At 48.5% G+C, this 15,485-nt stretch overlaps 1 protein-coding gene across 2 annotated transcripts; it reads right to left on the minus strand.

The window, feature by feature from the left end:
• Positions 1-6,095: 6,095 nt before the first annotated feature.
• NKX2-6 (NK2 homeobox 6) lies at positions 6,096-9,977 on the minus strand. 2 transcript variants are annotated; one of them, XM_090289711.1, is made up of 3 exons: positions 9,706-9,977; positions 8,945-8,949; positions 6,096-6,721 (listed from the first exon to the last, which is right to left on the minus strand). In XM_090289711.1, exons 1-3 carry the CDS (start codon positions 9,975-9,977, stop codon positions 6,096-6,098), a joined length of 903 nt encoding a protein of 300 aa, XP_090145837.1. The 2 variants fall into 2 exon arrangements, with proteins under 2 accessions (XP_090145837.1, XP_090145838.1); XM_090289712.1 differs by lacking the exon at positions 8,945-8,949 and having other exon boundaries at positions 9,710-9,977.
• Between the last annotated feature and the right edge of the window lie 5,508 nt (positions 9,978-15,485).

A 15,485-nucleotide genomic window follows, 5' to 3' on the forward strand; every position in this document is an offset into this window, starting at 1 on the left:
ATTCTTCTCTGTATAATAGTTGGTATGTAGGCAAAACAGAGTTGATAAGGTGATTTTATAATGCTGGGGATCTAGGTTTCGTCCATCTGGTTGCTTTGTTCTAAGATAGCTTCTACTGCTCCCACCATTTCAGCTGTATTCCAACCAGTAAGTAGCGAAAAGATAAAAGGAAGTGGAGAGGACGTCCCTACCATTTGGGGCTATGTTCTGGAAGTGACATACACGTCACTTCTGGTTACATCCCTTTAGCCAAAACTTACTTGGCCACCCCTAGCTGCAAAGGAGTCTGGGAAATATAATGTTTTGCTGAAAGGCTATCTGCTTAACTAAAACTCTGGAGTTCTCTTACTAAAGAAGAAAGGGGGAGGGGGATATTGGATGATCGCTAGATATCTCTGCCACATGTCTCCCCATTATAAGCATCTTCTGGGTAGAAACCATAAGTGTAGATGCTCAATTAACTGAATGAGTGATTTTTTATGTTTACACGCACCTTTTATAGTTTCTCTTATAGCATATTTGGCTGTGTAGGTGCTTGTCGTACCCAGGGCTTTATAAACTCCTTTAAGGCAAGGACTTTGTCTTATGTATGCTTGTGTCTTTCTGATCCCATAAATATTTTCTTAATAATACTGGTCTTATATTCCCCCACAGTGATCAATATACTCCTTCTCAACACTTGCTCATTAAAGTTAACTTGACCTACAGGAGAATGGCTGGAAGAACACCATGGCCATACCTGCTGGCTGACAGAAATTCCTGAGTCCCTGCTATCAGGGCTCAGGGGACTCCTGCCAGAAGCCAGATTTATCCACACATAAGAGGACCTTTTGTCCAGAGGATTCTGACCACCAAGGAGCCAGGTGGGATCCAGGGGATCTTTAATGCAAGATGTGGTGCTCTCCTTCCATGCAAGGAAGCCAGACAGCAACCACTCACTCATTCCATCAATCAGCAAAGGGTATGGAGCCCCTGCTTCATGATAGGGACAGGGTGTGTTGGAAGCACACTGGGGTGAGACAGACATGAGGCTGATTGTTAAGAAAGGACAATAGGCATGGAGAGTAAATGCATTATGATAGGGATGTCCAAGCTGGACCAGGAGCAGGTACTGGGGACCTAAGCCATGGAGAATGTCCAGGAGAGGCACTGGGGGCTCAGAGACAGGAGCCATCAAAGTAAGCGTTCACCTTTGGCCTACTCAAGTCATAGCTTTGGATTCCAATTACCTGGGCCCTAGGGCTGCAGACACTTAAACTGGGCCAATGACAGGAGGAAGCAGGAGGCTGGGATGGGAAGAAACTGGATTTGACTGAGACCAGCTCATAAGGACGGCCCCACGGGGACTTCCTTAGAAAGCACTCAGAGGCTTGCTGCCAGGCTGCTGGGCAGATCTTGCTTTTCTTAGAGTGGAATCTGGACTGTGTCACTGAGACCACAGCTTGCTCTTGGGCTGAGGGTGGGGGGACTTGCTGGAGTCTAAACAGCGTCAGGGGGGAAGAAGAGAGACTTCCCATGTAGAGCCCCTAGTGGGGAGGGTGGGGTGGAGCATAGGGGGGAAGTGAACTTTGGAGGACAAACAGCTCAGGGTTGAATCCTCCCCACACTCAAGTGGGCCCGCTGAAAGCATACATCAGTCGGGGTCTCTGAGGGTTCAGAGTGCAGAGGAAAACACAGACCAAAACAGGAGAGAGGGATGCAAAAGCCAGAGTCTTTCAGTATTCTGTTTGCCCCAATGTCTGAAGGTGCTGTGGTATCTTTCCCATCCTCCTCCCAGCCTCTCTTCCTATGTACCACCCACCTGATGCTTTCTACAAAGGTCCCACCACTTTTAGGCATTTTCCTCAGGGGTAATAAGGAAAATTATGTCACTCAAGACTCATTCGATTTGTGTGAGGACTTGAACTTCCTGTTGAATATTCAGTGGAAGTGGCCCATGGCCAGAGGGGTAGAGGGTCTGGGGTCTCGTCCCAGTTCTGGCCCTTGGACCCTTCTGAGAATGGGGACAGAAATATACTCTGCCTCGGATAGAGGTTGTGGGTATGTAGTGAAATCAGATAGAAGTTAAAAGGCTATGCCAGGGTAAGGCTGTGTTATAGAAATAGAAATCTGCCAGAGGATGGAGCAAGTCAGTTCAGAGAATCCAGGACACACTCCAGCCAGAGAACACAGCTGTCCCCATGGGGAAGGTAAAGCTAGCAACATTCTTTGTTGTAGTCCCTAGCTGGAAACTAACTGCATTTTCAGCAAAGACACACAATGAGGTACATGCATTCAATGGGGTACAGTGTAGCAATGAAAAGGAGCAAACAAAAGCTCCACAAACACACGGGTAAATCTCACAAAGTTGAATAAAAGAAGCAAGTCACAAATATGTAACATTCACAATCAGGCAAAATTAAACCATATCATTAAGAAAAGTGTCCATAAGGGTAAATCCATAAAGAGAAGCCTCTAAATTATTATTTCAGAAGTCAGAATAGCTGGTATCTTTTGGGAGGAAGAAAGGGAAAGGAGTTTGCATTCTGGGGAGAGGAATTTTGGGGAGCTGGCACCCTGTTTCATGCCTTGAGAGGGGGTTATGGCTGTGTTCACTTTACCATCATTCTGTAAACTGTGCCTGTGTTTGATGTAGTCTTGTGGATATGTAACTTATGCTACTGTTTTTTTTAAAGATAAAGGCATCTGAAATCAACAAGGAGCCACCCAACATTAGAATAGTAGACTAGAGCTCCACCTCCTCCATTCCGTAAATCAGGAACTGCAGCCCAGAGAGGTCGCAAGGCTTGCTCAAGGTCACATAGTGTGTCACCAGTGGAACCTGGACTAGATAACCTGGACTAGATGAGGTCCAGCAGCTAGCTCTGGGCTCAGTGTTCCTTCACCACCTGCCATCTCTCTGAAGAGGCCTCTTTAGGGGGAGGTGACGGGGCTGGGGTAAAGATTTGCCACTGGGGAGTTCTCTTGTTTTGTCAAAAAGAAAAAGGGCAAGTTAGTGGGCTTGTACACCAAAGAGCGAAGAGAAGAGTGGGTGTAAACTCAGGATTGTAAACAGTTTTTCAAATGGAATTTAAAAAGATTTAAGTGTGCCCTCCAAAATGACATCATTATAATGACAAAGTTCCAAAAACAAATACCAGAAATCTCTGGCAACTCTGAAATCTAGGATTCTACTCTTGCTCCCCGTGATTTGCAGATGGTATCTGGTGAGGCTGGCTTGAAGGGGCTGGGAGGGAGGGGGGAAGGAAGGACAGGGAGCCAGGAAGTCTGCAGCGTTATTGACTTATCCACCTGGCCTAGGTGAGACCCCGAGCCCTGGGACAGTCCCAAAAGGAACCTCTGCTATCTCTCTGAGAGCTTTTTGTTTTGTTTAGAGGTCAATTACTTCCCATTTGGGGGACTTGCGAACATTAAGAGGTGACTGGAGTGATGGGCCTGAATGATGCAGATAAGAGGCTGATGGCTCACAGAGCCTGGTGAAAGCTGGGGTCGTGGAGACGCACACAGAAAGGGGCAACTTTCAGTGCAAAGGGGAGATTACAGGACGGAAGATGGGCTGCTGGGAGTCGGCTTGATGAGCGGGAGCGAGGGAATGTGTTTAAAGCGATCCTGACAGGCAGAGAGGGTGGAGATGGGAGAAGAGAGGTTTCCTTCTCTTTCCTTTCCCTTTGTCTGGTGAATCTCAGACTTCCACGCTCCGCTCAAGAAAAATCCACATGGAACGCACATGGACAAGGTTGTGTTATAGGTTTATTTATTCTGTTTTGTTCAGACCATCAACCATGGTTGCTACAGTAATCTGAAAAGAAACAATGTCGCAGGTCAATGGAACATTTAACGTGATCTCCAGTGTACAGGAAAACAGCACCCCTTCTAGCCTAAAACCCCACCTTCAGCCAACTATATACAATGTACAAATTCCCAAGAGCTAGTCTTGAATTGTATTCAAACTACCATAAAATACAACTCTGGCTTCAGTGTGTGCCCATTCACTGCCCCCGCCCCCACCACCGCATTCCCTAAGCCCTAGACCTTCCCAGGAACTAGGCCAGGGACTCAGGCAGATCCCTCCCTCATCACCAGGCTTAATCCATGTCCTCTGAGCGCCTTCTCTGAGCACCCCAGCTTGCACCAGATTTCCTTCTTTCTAGAGAGCTCATTGTCTGTCCTGTTTGACAGGCAGCATATACCACCTTGTATTTTTAGATACTTTTCTCATGTCAGTGTCTAGAATCCAATTAGATAATAAATCCCTTAAGGCGGCAGCCAAATCTTATTTTCTCTTGTGTCTCTAGCAGAAATGTTTAGTGATGACTGAGTTACTGACGGGGGGTGGGGTGGGGTGGCTCTTCCTCCTTCACTCGTAGCCTTGAGCACAGCCATGGCCCCATCTCCCGGGCTTTTCTGCGTTATACAGTGGTGGTGGTGGGAGCCTGGGAGGCCTGCTCAGAGTATCATATGCTGTAACTACTTTACTACATCAGAGGGGGTGGGAGGGTGAAGTGAATACATTTCTTGATTTCCTACTCTGTGCCAAGTACTCTGCTAGATCCATACTGTGACAGCCTACATTTCTAGGTCAGGCCTTACCCAAAAGACAGCAACAAAGGACTTTAAAAACTTAATATACAGTATTTTAGAACCTTGGAATAATGTCATACAAGTCCCTTGACATGTGAAAGGAGAGAAAATGTAAGGAAATGGTAGTAAGGAAAAAATATGAACAATTACTCGTGTTTTTAGCTTAAACATATAAACATTAAGAGATGTAAGCTATGTAAAATAGATATAGTTTACAAAGGACCAAGCGGTCTCTTTCCCATGTTGGTGAAAAACAACCAGGGAACATTCAGAAATGAGAAAGTGGTGGGCCATTGCATTAAACATTAGAATTTATTAAATAATACAATTTAACTTTTGACAAGTTAGTGGACCCAGAGTTTATATTGACAAAATAATTTATTTTAAAAATCCTTGTTTTTCTACTAGTGCCTGCCAAAGACAAACGTTCCCATTAATAAAATGAGTTTCTTTTCAGTCTTCAGTGTGTATGATTTCAGACGTATTTGGGTCTGCGAGTCATAATTTATCCTACAGTTCAGGCTCCCTACCCATCCTGTGAGCACTCAAGGCCAAGTGGAAGTCTCCTTCCCAGACTGGAACTTAGAAACCTGTTAGGCTCTGAAAGAAAACTGCCAAGCAAGAGGGAGAGGGGAGGGAGGAAATCACCAAATCTAGCTCCAGGACCCAATCCAGTAGGTCTCCCTAGGGATTCCCTAAGTATTGAGGACTCAGAATTCCCGGGTGTTGTTTTTTTACTTTACTTCGAAGTTGTTCTGAGGTAACAAAGAAGTGCGTAAATTCTAATTGTCCACACATATGCGAACACACAAACATGTTTCGTGTACTTCCTCAAGATGCTGAGCTGTGATAAAATGCACTGACACGGAGGAAAGAACCAGAAGATACTTTGTGGAGAGCAATCGTGGCCCCAGAAAAGAGCGCTCCACTGGTTAATCCCGAATCTCCAGGGGCGCAGCGGGGCTGGGGTGTGTGTGTGTGCGGCGCTAAATCCCACTACAGTCCCTTTTCCTGACACCCTGGATCCTCTTTTTCTTGGCTGGCTCTTTATTCCCCTTCTCTCACCCGACCCTTTTTTCTCATCCTTCCCCCCACCAGTCGCCCTTAATTGGAGGCTCGAGGTCCTCTAGCGCACCCCTTCTCCAGAGTCAGCTGCGAATGCCCAGGGCTGCAGCGCACAAGTCAAAGAACCTCCCAGTCCCCTAGGTTTGACACCCAAAGTCGCCCGCCTTAGTACTGCCGGCCACCCCCGCCTTTCCTCCTCCCTGCAGCGCTGCTTCGTGGGCGGCTGGAGAGGGTCCCGAGTTCTGTCTCTGAGAGGAAGGACGTTCCTAGGGCCTTCAGCCGGAAGGCCCGTCAGGGGCAATTCACAGTCCCAGGGATCTCTCAAGGGAGAAGTGCCATTGGGTCGACTCCTCCCTCCAATGTGGTGGCCCCTCTTCTCTGCCACGACCTGTTGGCGGAGAGCGGGAGAAAGCACCTGGCCTTGGTGGTTGTGCCTGGGCCAGGGCGCCTCACCAGGCTGGGACACCCTGCAGTGTGGCGGGCAGATGGCCCTGTGGGCTGACACTCGGACCACCGCCTCCGAAGCCCGCGCTGGTTAGGGACGCGGGCGGTGCGGGGCCCGATGGCGCGCCCGCATAGCCTCCGCCGTAGCCAGCGACGTAGGGAGCGGCCGCATAACCGCCGTAACAGGAATAGGGCCCCGCGGCCGCGCCGTAGGGACCCGGAAAGGCCGGCGCACCCGGGCCTAGGCAGGGCTTACCGTCCCGCACCAGCACGGGCACCGCCACCCGACGGGGCGCCAGGGGGTGCCCCGCCAGTTCTAGGGACTTGTCCTGGCGCTGTCTCTTGCACTTGTAGCGCCGGTTCTGGAACCAGATCTTGACCTGCGTAGACGTGAGCTGCAGCGCGCTGGCTAAGTGCTCGCGCTCCGGCGCCGACAGGTACCGCTGCTGCTTGAAGCGCCGCTCCAGGGTCAGCACCTGCGCCTGCGAGAAGAGCACGCGCGGCCTCCGCCGCTGTCGCACCTTAGGCTGCTCTGCGCGCTCCCCGCGCACCCCATCGCCGGGGCTGCTAGCGCAGCGCTCCGGCCCTCGGGTCCCGCAGCCGAGGGGCGAGGCTGCGCCGAGGCCCGGCTCTAAAAGCACAGGAAAGAATAGAATACCGTCAGCACCTAGCCCAAGGCTCACATAAGCAACTCTTGCACAGCTTTCAAGGAACGCTCATCTCCCTGGGTTGCCTTTACTTCGCGCCCCCTTTCTCCTTTCTGCTGACACCTCACTCCCATCCTAGGCCGGCCTGAAGGTTCCTTTCCCCCAGCTAAGTCATTTTCGTACCTGCTGGAGCATACGTAAATTGTGACATTCTGTGGTCCCCGGTGTACGGTGTACAGCCGTTTCCCAAAATGTAGACTCTTGATCAAGGATCTAAGACAGTTTCATTTTCCTCTTAGAATGTCTTTTTTTTTTTTTTTTTTTTTCCTGGCGGTGGTGGTGGGGTGGGGCGGTTTCGTGCGATTTCTGTTCTAAAGTATGGTTGAGTTTGAGGAAGCTTTTGGGGCAAGGATCAAGAGTAAGTAGGGGGCCTATCAGATGGGGGTGGACTTTGGACTGCCCTTGGTGGAAAGAGAGAGAGGAGGAGGATGGGGGGATATGAATGAGAGGGACAGAGACGAGGAGAGAGGAAGAAACTCGGTGACTTGCTTGCCAGAGAGCTCCTGTGCATCTGGTTATCCACCACGGTCACGCACGCATGTGGGACATACGTGGCTCCAGGCTAGGAGTGTAGTGTCTGCTACCTTCACCCTGCCTCAGCACACACCCTTGCCTTTTTGGTCATCAGGTGCTCCACTGGCACCAGGGACCAGCCCCATAGTTTTTGTATGCAAGGTTCTGTAATCCAAATTAACAAAATAAAATAAAACAACATTTTTGACTCCCGACCCTTGGCTAAGAAGCTGAGGTTCTCTTGGAGGTACAGGTGGAGTTGAGATTCACATCCAGGATTTTTTAAAAAGCGGCCTCTTTCTCCTTTGGGGTCCGCTGCAAGCGGGTGGTGTTGGCTTCGCCCAGACTATCTCTTCCCTGGGGGCAGCGCCCTCGACGTGCACACCGTGTTGGCTCCAACTGAACGGGTTAAAACAAGGCTAAAGACCGCAGCTGCAAGAAGAGGTGCTCGGAGCCCACCACAATTCAACCTTTCCGCCCTTTTCCTCACCTCTCTGCTGTCTCGGCTTAAGCTCTGATTTTACCGAAGAATGGGTAGAGAGGAAATGCAGAGTTTTCATGGAAACTCACGCCAGTAGTAAACAAGGAACCGGAGGGATGCAAGCTCGTGGCACAGCGGACCTCTCATGTGCCTAATCAGAGTTGGTGTGGGTTGGAACCCGACTCCAAATCACCAACCACACTGGCACAGTCTCCTGGGTGATGGGCTGCTTGTTATTTAAGGTTTGAAGAAACAAAAACTTCCTTTAGCGAAGCCTGTGCTCAGAAAAACTGAGGACATTGCTCTTCACAAAGAAGAAAAATATTGATGAGGATTAGTTTTCCTAGAAAATCAAAAAGTAATAACTGACCTTTAGCGATTCTGTGAACAAGCAGGACCCCATTGGAAAGTCAGGGACCATGCAGGCCGAAGGTCTTCACTGCACCCCACTGTCAGGACCAGGTGCCCTTCTGGTTACAGTTTGGAACACCTCTTGCCCTGCATCCCTGAAAGCAAGGTGGGTCAGCTGGGGACCAATGGGGCACCTTGAGGCCACCAGGAAGGGCCTTTTTTTGGCCCATCAATGCTGTGGGCTTAGTTCCCCGATCCAGGCTTGGGCCCCTTCTCCTCTTCCATGGCAGCAGAAGAGGAACACCTTGTGGCTGTCTTTGGCTGCAAGGGGATAGCTATGGTCTGAGGAGTGTGATCCTTTCTCACCAGAGCTCAAGTGAAGCCCAGCTGCCTGAGGAGCACTAAAGAATTCATGGTTAGAATTTGCTGCAGGAAGCCCACAGGCTTCTTTGCAAACAGAGTGAAGTTTAATGTCTTCCATGCTTGGGAGTCGGTGAATAACCAGCCTGCAAGTTGATGAATAATTTCAAAATAGCTCCTTTATTTATTTGGTCAGTTTATGCCTTGAATTGGAGGGGCCGTGGCACTGCCTGGCAGAGGAGGCCTCACCTGCCAGGTGCTTCTCAGGGCCCCTAGATGGGCATGGACACTGTGGACCCAGGCCCAGGTTGGATGAGAGGAAGAGTGGCTTTCTCATCCCTTTGAATGTCAAGTATCTCCAGCACAAGCCTCCTGGGTGACAGAAGTCAAGGCAACACAAGTCCTCAGTGCCCCTTTCCTTCCTGTTGCTGGACACAGGGACTGGGCCTCCCTGTGAGAGCACCAGTAGTGCCTTTGGAGACCAGGCGCCAAAACTTCTTGGACACTCCTCAGAGTTGGCTTCTTGAAGCAGCTCAAACCCAAGTTACCCCTACTGTGCTCCCAGACCTGGAGAGCTCACCGCCAGACCCCGCAGGGCTGTCCACACACAGGAACTCAGACATCACTGGGTTTGGTTGACACCTCTCACTTTTGAGATGAGTAACCAGGCAAAGAATGGACTTGGTTGGCCAGGTCACTACGCAAGCCCCAGAGAAGGCCACCCTGAGACTGACCCCAGAGCTGTCGGAGTTTCCTTTCCCAAAGTGTCCTGCTGTTCTGATGGCTGCTCCTTTGGCAGATGGGTTAGGGCAGAGAGCCTGGGGGTGGCAGGGAAGGTTAGCAGTGCCTGGCACAGCTAAGGTAGTGCAGTAGTTTTGCTATAAGAAAGAGAAGCTGGAGTTCCTGGGCTGGGGCTGTGAGTGGGATGATGTGTTTGTGGGAATATGGGGACAGGCTGTGGAAATAGCAAATCCCTAAGATTCAGGACCTTATTTTCCTTAAGGGAGGTGAAGCACACTGAGGGGTTGGGAGTGGCAGAGGTGACACAGAGCCTGTCTGTTGGACTCTTCAAATGAAGGGAAATGAGGCTAGGCCTTCAGAACTCAGAAGACCAGGAGATGCGTGTCCTTCCATGCGCCAACTGGTAGCGACCTATCCTTATGCTCGTGGTCTCCCTGTAGGTATCAAGATCTGAGCGTGTACTCACCCACCCGTTCCGCATCCAGCTCTGTGACCAGCTCATTGGGATCCCCAGGAGGCTCTGACCCGTCCTGCTTTCTGTCGCCTCCGCTGCAGCTACCAGTGTGGTGAACTTCCGACCCTTGCGATTCTGTGACCAGGCGAAGATACTGAGAGCTTTCGGGGCTCCTCCGTGCCCCCTGGAGTTGCAAGGCCTCGAGGCCAATCTGCTCGCTCTCTAGTCTCAGGATGTCATTGACCGAGAAGGGGGTGGAGGTGACGGGGTTCTGCAGCATCCCGAAGGCGGAAGGAACGGGGCTGGAGGGATCCCTGGTCGGCGCAGAGAGCAGCGCCCTGAGCCTTCCGTCTGGTCACTGCCGGCACCGCAGACCCAAGGTCTGGGGCAGATGCCTAGCGTCCAGGACTGCGCCTTTCTCTGGGCCACCTTTACAGGTCGGGTGGCCAGGACTGAGTGACGAGACTGCCGACCCCCATTGGTTCCTGCAGAAATCACGTGCTAACACAGCAGTTTGTTCCTCCCCAAGCGCTTTTCTCCCGCACCCTTCTAGTTCCTCTGCAACCCCCAGCCACTCTCTGGGAAGGCTTGGTTCGTACTGACCGTTCTCAGAAGCAAAGGCAGAAGAGATGGTGCTGCGCAAAGCTCGTATCTCGGTGAATACGGTACCAGAGCGAGCTTCCGAGGTCAACCCCGGGTCCGCGGGGACTTTCCTGTAGGAAGTGCGGAGATGGGGGATGGAGCCCTTGCTTTGCAACCCGACCCGGTCCTTCAGGCCTGGCATTAGCTTAACTCTCCATTCCTGTTGCAGAGGAACTCAGGTGGAGATCGCGGGACACCCGGGGAATGGAGGTACAAAGCAGGAGTCTTTGTGGGAGCAAGGCTGGGGCAGGCGGCAGGAAGCTCCTTCCAGTGAGCAGAGGTTGCGCTGCTGGGGACCGAGTCTTGACGTGCCCTAGCAAAGACGGAGGTTGAAATATCTCGTTTAGAACTCGGGTCCGCCACTTCACCGATGGAACGTGTCAACCCCGGAGCGAAGAAAAAGCAAGGGAGCTGTATTGGGGGATCCCTCAGGCTCTTAGCAGGCTCCTCCCGTGTGTGGGGAGGAGGAAAGGTAAAAGCTCCCTCTGCGCCTGCAGGTGCTAGACCGGGGCTCACCTTGCCCCCAAGTCCCAAGTTCCTTCTCTCTCCCCTCCACCTTTATTCTCCCTAAAGTAGATTGCCTTAAGTGTGCACGAGTGTGAATATGAATCCAGCACCCTCCAAGGGTTGGGGAGTTTTGATGAGCATTAAATTCTCACGAAAGTTTCTGGGGAAGGGAAGCAGTGCAGTACAGTGGTTATCAGAGTCAGGTGGAGTCAACAAGTCTAGCCTTTTTCTGGATTGTATGAATTGTGGGCTTCGGACAAAGTGTTTATCTCCCAAAGCTTCAACTTAATCAAAACTGTAGATAACAATACGCCAGTCAGAGGATGATTGTGAGAATTAAGTGAGATAGTGTATATGAAACCATCAACAAGTGTTCACCGCTGTAATTTCTCATGCCGCATGGTTCAACCAAGACAACATGGCCCGGGGTCAGTAGTCTCAGCACAGTCAAAGGAATTTAAAATAAAATTTAAATCAAAATGAGATCTCACTAGAGTTTTTTTCGGGGTTTTCGATCAAATGTTTCTTAAATAAACCTTTTAAAGCAAATGTAATATAAGAACTACTTGTGCATTATTATTTCCCGATACCCAGATAACTGGGCTCAAGTGCCCTGGTTAGTGGGTGCGAAAATTCTCAGAAAAATTCATGTACAAATTTGGCAAATTGGATGGTTTAGCCAAGTAATGATTGCTTATACATCATATCATTTAATTTTTATATCAAAGCTATACCCCAAGTGTTTCCAGTTTTTCTTTTTTTTCCAGTGAGGAATCAGGCTCAGAGGGGTTAAGCAACTCCTGGAGGTGTTCTGGTCAGTCAGCGTCAGGGTGTCTCAGACTCTGGTTTTGCCAAAATACTAGCCCCCTCGTTTTCCTGAAAGAGACATCACTTTGTCTTCAGAGATGTTGAAACCTTGCAATGACCCATACATTTACTTACATTAAAAATTTTTTCTGACTATGAAAGTTATGCACATGTTGGAAAAATGAAAATAAGGAAAAGTTGAAAAGAAAAATCCATCCAGGGGTAACATTCCAGTGCACTTCCTTCTCTGTATTTTGCATGTATGAGTATATTCGAGTTTGTAAATTTTAAATTTACATCATAAGCTTACCCAGAACTTTATTACAGTTTTATTTTAAAATGGCACCCCTATAATAGCCCATGTTATGGATAGACCATAATAGACTCTGTTTATACTTTTAAATTATATCTATGTTTTCTACACTGTAAAGCTCAGGAAACACCTTTGTGGCTTCATATTTGTTAATAGTTTGGATTATTTCCTCTGGATAAATATGTAAAATAAATGTTAATTAATCAAATGTTTTAATACTTATAAAACATCCTGAGACTTCCTAGAACAGTGGTTCTCAACCTGTGGGTCGCAACCCCTTTGGGGGTCGGAGGACCCTTTCACAGAGGTCGCCTAAGACTATTGGAAAACACATATATAATTACATATTGTTTTTGTGATTAATCACTATGCTTTAATTATGTCAATCTGTAACAATGAAAATACACCCTGCATATCAGATATTTACATTATGATTCATAACAGTAGCAAAATTAGAGTTATGAAGTAGCAATGAAAATAATTTATGGTTGGGGATCATCACAACATGAGAAACTATGTTAAAGGGTCGTGGCATTAGGAAGGTTGAGAACCACTGTCCTAGAAAAGTAGCACGATCTGATCGTATCTCCCTCCTGGCAGAGGTGTGGTCGAAGGTCTGGTAGGCGGGTATTTACAACAAACACTCCTCACAGAAGAATTCGAATTTAGGATGTTTCCCTGCAGAAGACCCCAGTAGGCATGTGCCCCTTCCATGCCAGTAGCTCAGTTCGGCCCTCACCTTCCAAGCTGGGACTGTGGGTGACCCCAGATACAAACAATAAGCTGCTAACACACCAGTGCCTCATTCTATGATGGAATTCTTGTCGCGCTCTATGAAGTCATAGAAGGAAGGACACCTCCAAAGAGACTTGGCATCAGAAACCCTAAGTTCAAGTCCAGCTCTCGGGTCCCCGGCCTTGCCTTTCTTTTCTCCTTTGCTGCATCAGATGAGACTTTGAACGTGAAAAGGCTTTCTAACCCTTCGCAGGCGGCACTAACAGTTATCTTTGTTAGGAAAAGGGCGGCCTCGGCTCAGACTCTGGTGCCCAGGGGCACTCCTGGAGAGACACTCTGAATTCCTGCTCCACCAACTCTGCGGGAAGGGAGGCCTTACAGACAGGCAATGCTGCGCTGGGGTCTCTGCTCCCAGCACTTTCTTCCCTCAGCAGGGCGCGCCCTCCTGGAGTCACTTTCAGGGGCTGGGAGGTCGGCAAACCCGCCAGGCCCGGGCGTCCTCCCTCCCTCGCTCCCTTCCCTCTCTTTCCTTCTTTCTCTAGCGGTAGGGCACATTGAGAACCGCCTGCTGGAGAGGAACCAGTGGCGCTGATCTTGCCCCTCTAGAGTCAATGCGGCCGCTTTAGGGACTGCCCTGCCGCAAGGTGAAGACTAGCGACTTGGCGACTTGGCGAAGCTCCCATGTCTGGGAGAAGCAAGGAAGCAGCTAGGCCAGGTATCCAAGCAGAAAAAGTTATTATCTCTAGTTTACAAATGAGGAAACCAAGGCAGAGAAAAGGTAAGGAATCTGTTTTGGGTCACATATGTCTCCCGATGTTCAGTGCACTGTCCTTTTCATTAGAACACATTAATATGCCCGAGATGAGGGTCGTTGCTTCCTAATCACCTTTTACTACGTTTCTCCTAGGCAGGACTAGAGCGGCCCAGACTGTGGTGTCAGATGGGTGTGTGTGTGTGTGTGTGTGCATGTGATATGTTCATTTCTTGCTCATGAGTAGAGACATCATCATCTCTATTCTTAAAATGAGATGGAGCCAGTCCTGCCAGGGGTGAATGGATCTGACTCAGTCCACTCAGGTCCCACAATGAAACGCTTACACCAGCCCTAGGTCCACAAATGTGTTTTCAGTGCCTACGTGGGCCAGTACCATCCACACTCTGGGCATGAGGAAATGAGGAGTCTCAGTCCTTTTACCTTGTCCCATTCTTACACAGGAGACAGGATTTTAAATTAGTTCATGCAGTATGATACTGTACACAGTATTTTTGAAACTCTTTTCATCCATGGTTGACAAAAGTTCTCCCTCCCCCTCACTGCTTTCAGACTTTCCTAAAACTTAAGGACTTCCCCCTTTAAAATTCAATACACAACAGGCGCTTGGGCCCTGGGGGCTTGCAGGAAACCAACTGTCTCTCACTGTAACCTGAGTGCAGGGTCCCATTAAACTAGACTAGGACTCTGGGTCTGTTGTCACAGCTGTGTCCCTAGGACCTAGACTAGTAACCAGCACCTAGTAGGTCTCCAATAGGGATTTGTTGGATAAAGTAATCTGCCTAGTTTGGCTGGGGATAGTCCCTAGATACCCTGGGGATTGGTTCAGAGGTGTCTGGTCCACCTGGGGCCAGGAGACTGCACCAGCCCACTAGGGCACTTTTTGCTTTACTATAGTCTCTTGTTGGCACTCATTTAAAAACATTGTAATGGCTTGCTTATTTTTTGAGTATGTAAAATATTAATGTAATTCTAGAGTCAAAATTTTGTTAAAAGATAAACCCAGAGAAGTGGGCACTACACCTTCACCCTTTCTGTTCCTCTTTCATTAACCCTCTTTCATGCTTCCTACATACTCCCAATCTCATTAATTTACCTTTTCCGTGTCTTTTCTTTTGCACAAATGAGTTGACACATGAATATTTTCCCATTTCCCCTTCTTCCTTATATGACAAGATAGGATAATATGGGTACTCGTTCTTGTTGCTATAAAACTGACATTTATTAAGAGTTGTGTATTAGGCTTCTGATTGCTACTTGGACAGGATGTCATAGCTGTCAGAATGTCTATGTGCTCTCCACTCCTCTGTCCTTTGCTTAAAATAAGCCATTCCATTTCTACAGCAAACCTGGGACCAGGAATCTCTCACCATTATGACTTTCATATCCTTCTTCTCACAGAGCACACAATTAGAGTTTTAAAGTAAATCCTTTCAAAACAACTCATTGAATTTTCTATTTTCTCTTCAAAACAATTTCTTTTAAATGATCATTTTTTCTTGTAATAATCTTGTAATATAATAATCTATATTTTACAGATGAAGAACACAGAGGTTATATATGGTCCAAAGCCACACAGCCACCAAATTGCAGAGGAAAATCCAGGTTTCCTCACTACAGATGCTGGTTCTCTTTCTCCCTCACTCCTGTGTAATGAACCCAAGGCCTCTGTTTTCACCTCTGCTGTCCTTGCTTCCACTGTAATTCCCTTGAGAGGTGAAAGGAAGATTTCAAAAATAACTGGGAACACTTTGGAAAAAAGAACTGGACTATTTTCTGCGTAGTTTCCTCTTTTATTTTTAATTCACATTCACATCTTACCTCAATGATTCTCCAAATAACTGTGTGCTAAACCATTATTATTTCTAGTTTACAAATGAGGAAACCAAGTCAAAGAAAAGGTAAGGAACCTGTTTTGGGTCACTATGTCTCTTTATGTTCAGTACACTGTCCTTTCCTTTATAACACACTAATGGGCCTGAGATGAGTGCTGTTGCTTGCTAATCACCCTT

Source organism: Furipterus horrens, unplaced genomic scaffold (genome assembly GCF_987537825.1).
Source record: "Furipterus horrens unplaced genomic scaffold, mFurHor1.1.pri manual_scaffold_10, whole genome shotgun sequence".
Classification (NCBI taxonomy): Eukaryota; Metazoa; Chordata; class Mammalia; order Chiroptera; family Furipteridae; genus Furipterus; species Furipterus horrens.

What these genes read in the sequence shown, in the direction of transcription:
- NKX2-6 (XM_090289711.1), bottom strand. Translation starts at nt 9,977, where the DNA reads ATGCTGCAGAACCCCGTCACCTCCACCCCCTTCTCGGTCAATGACATC.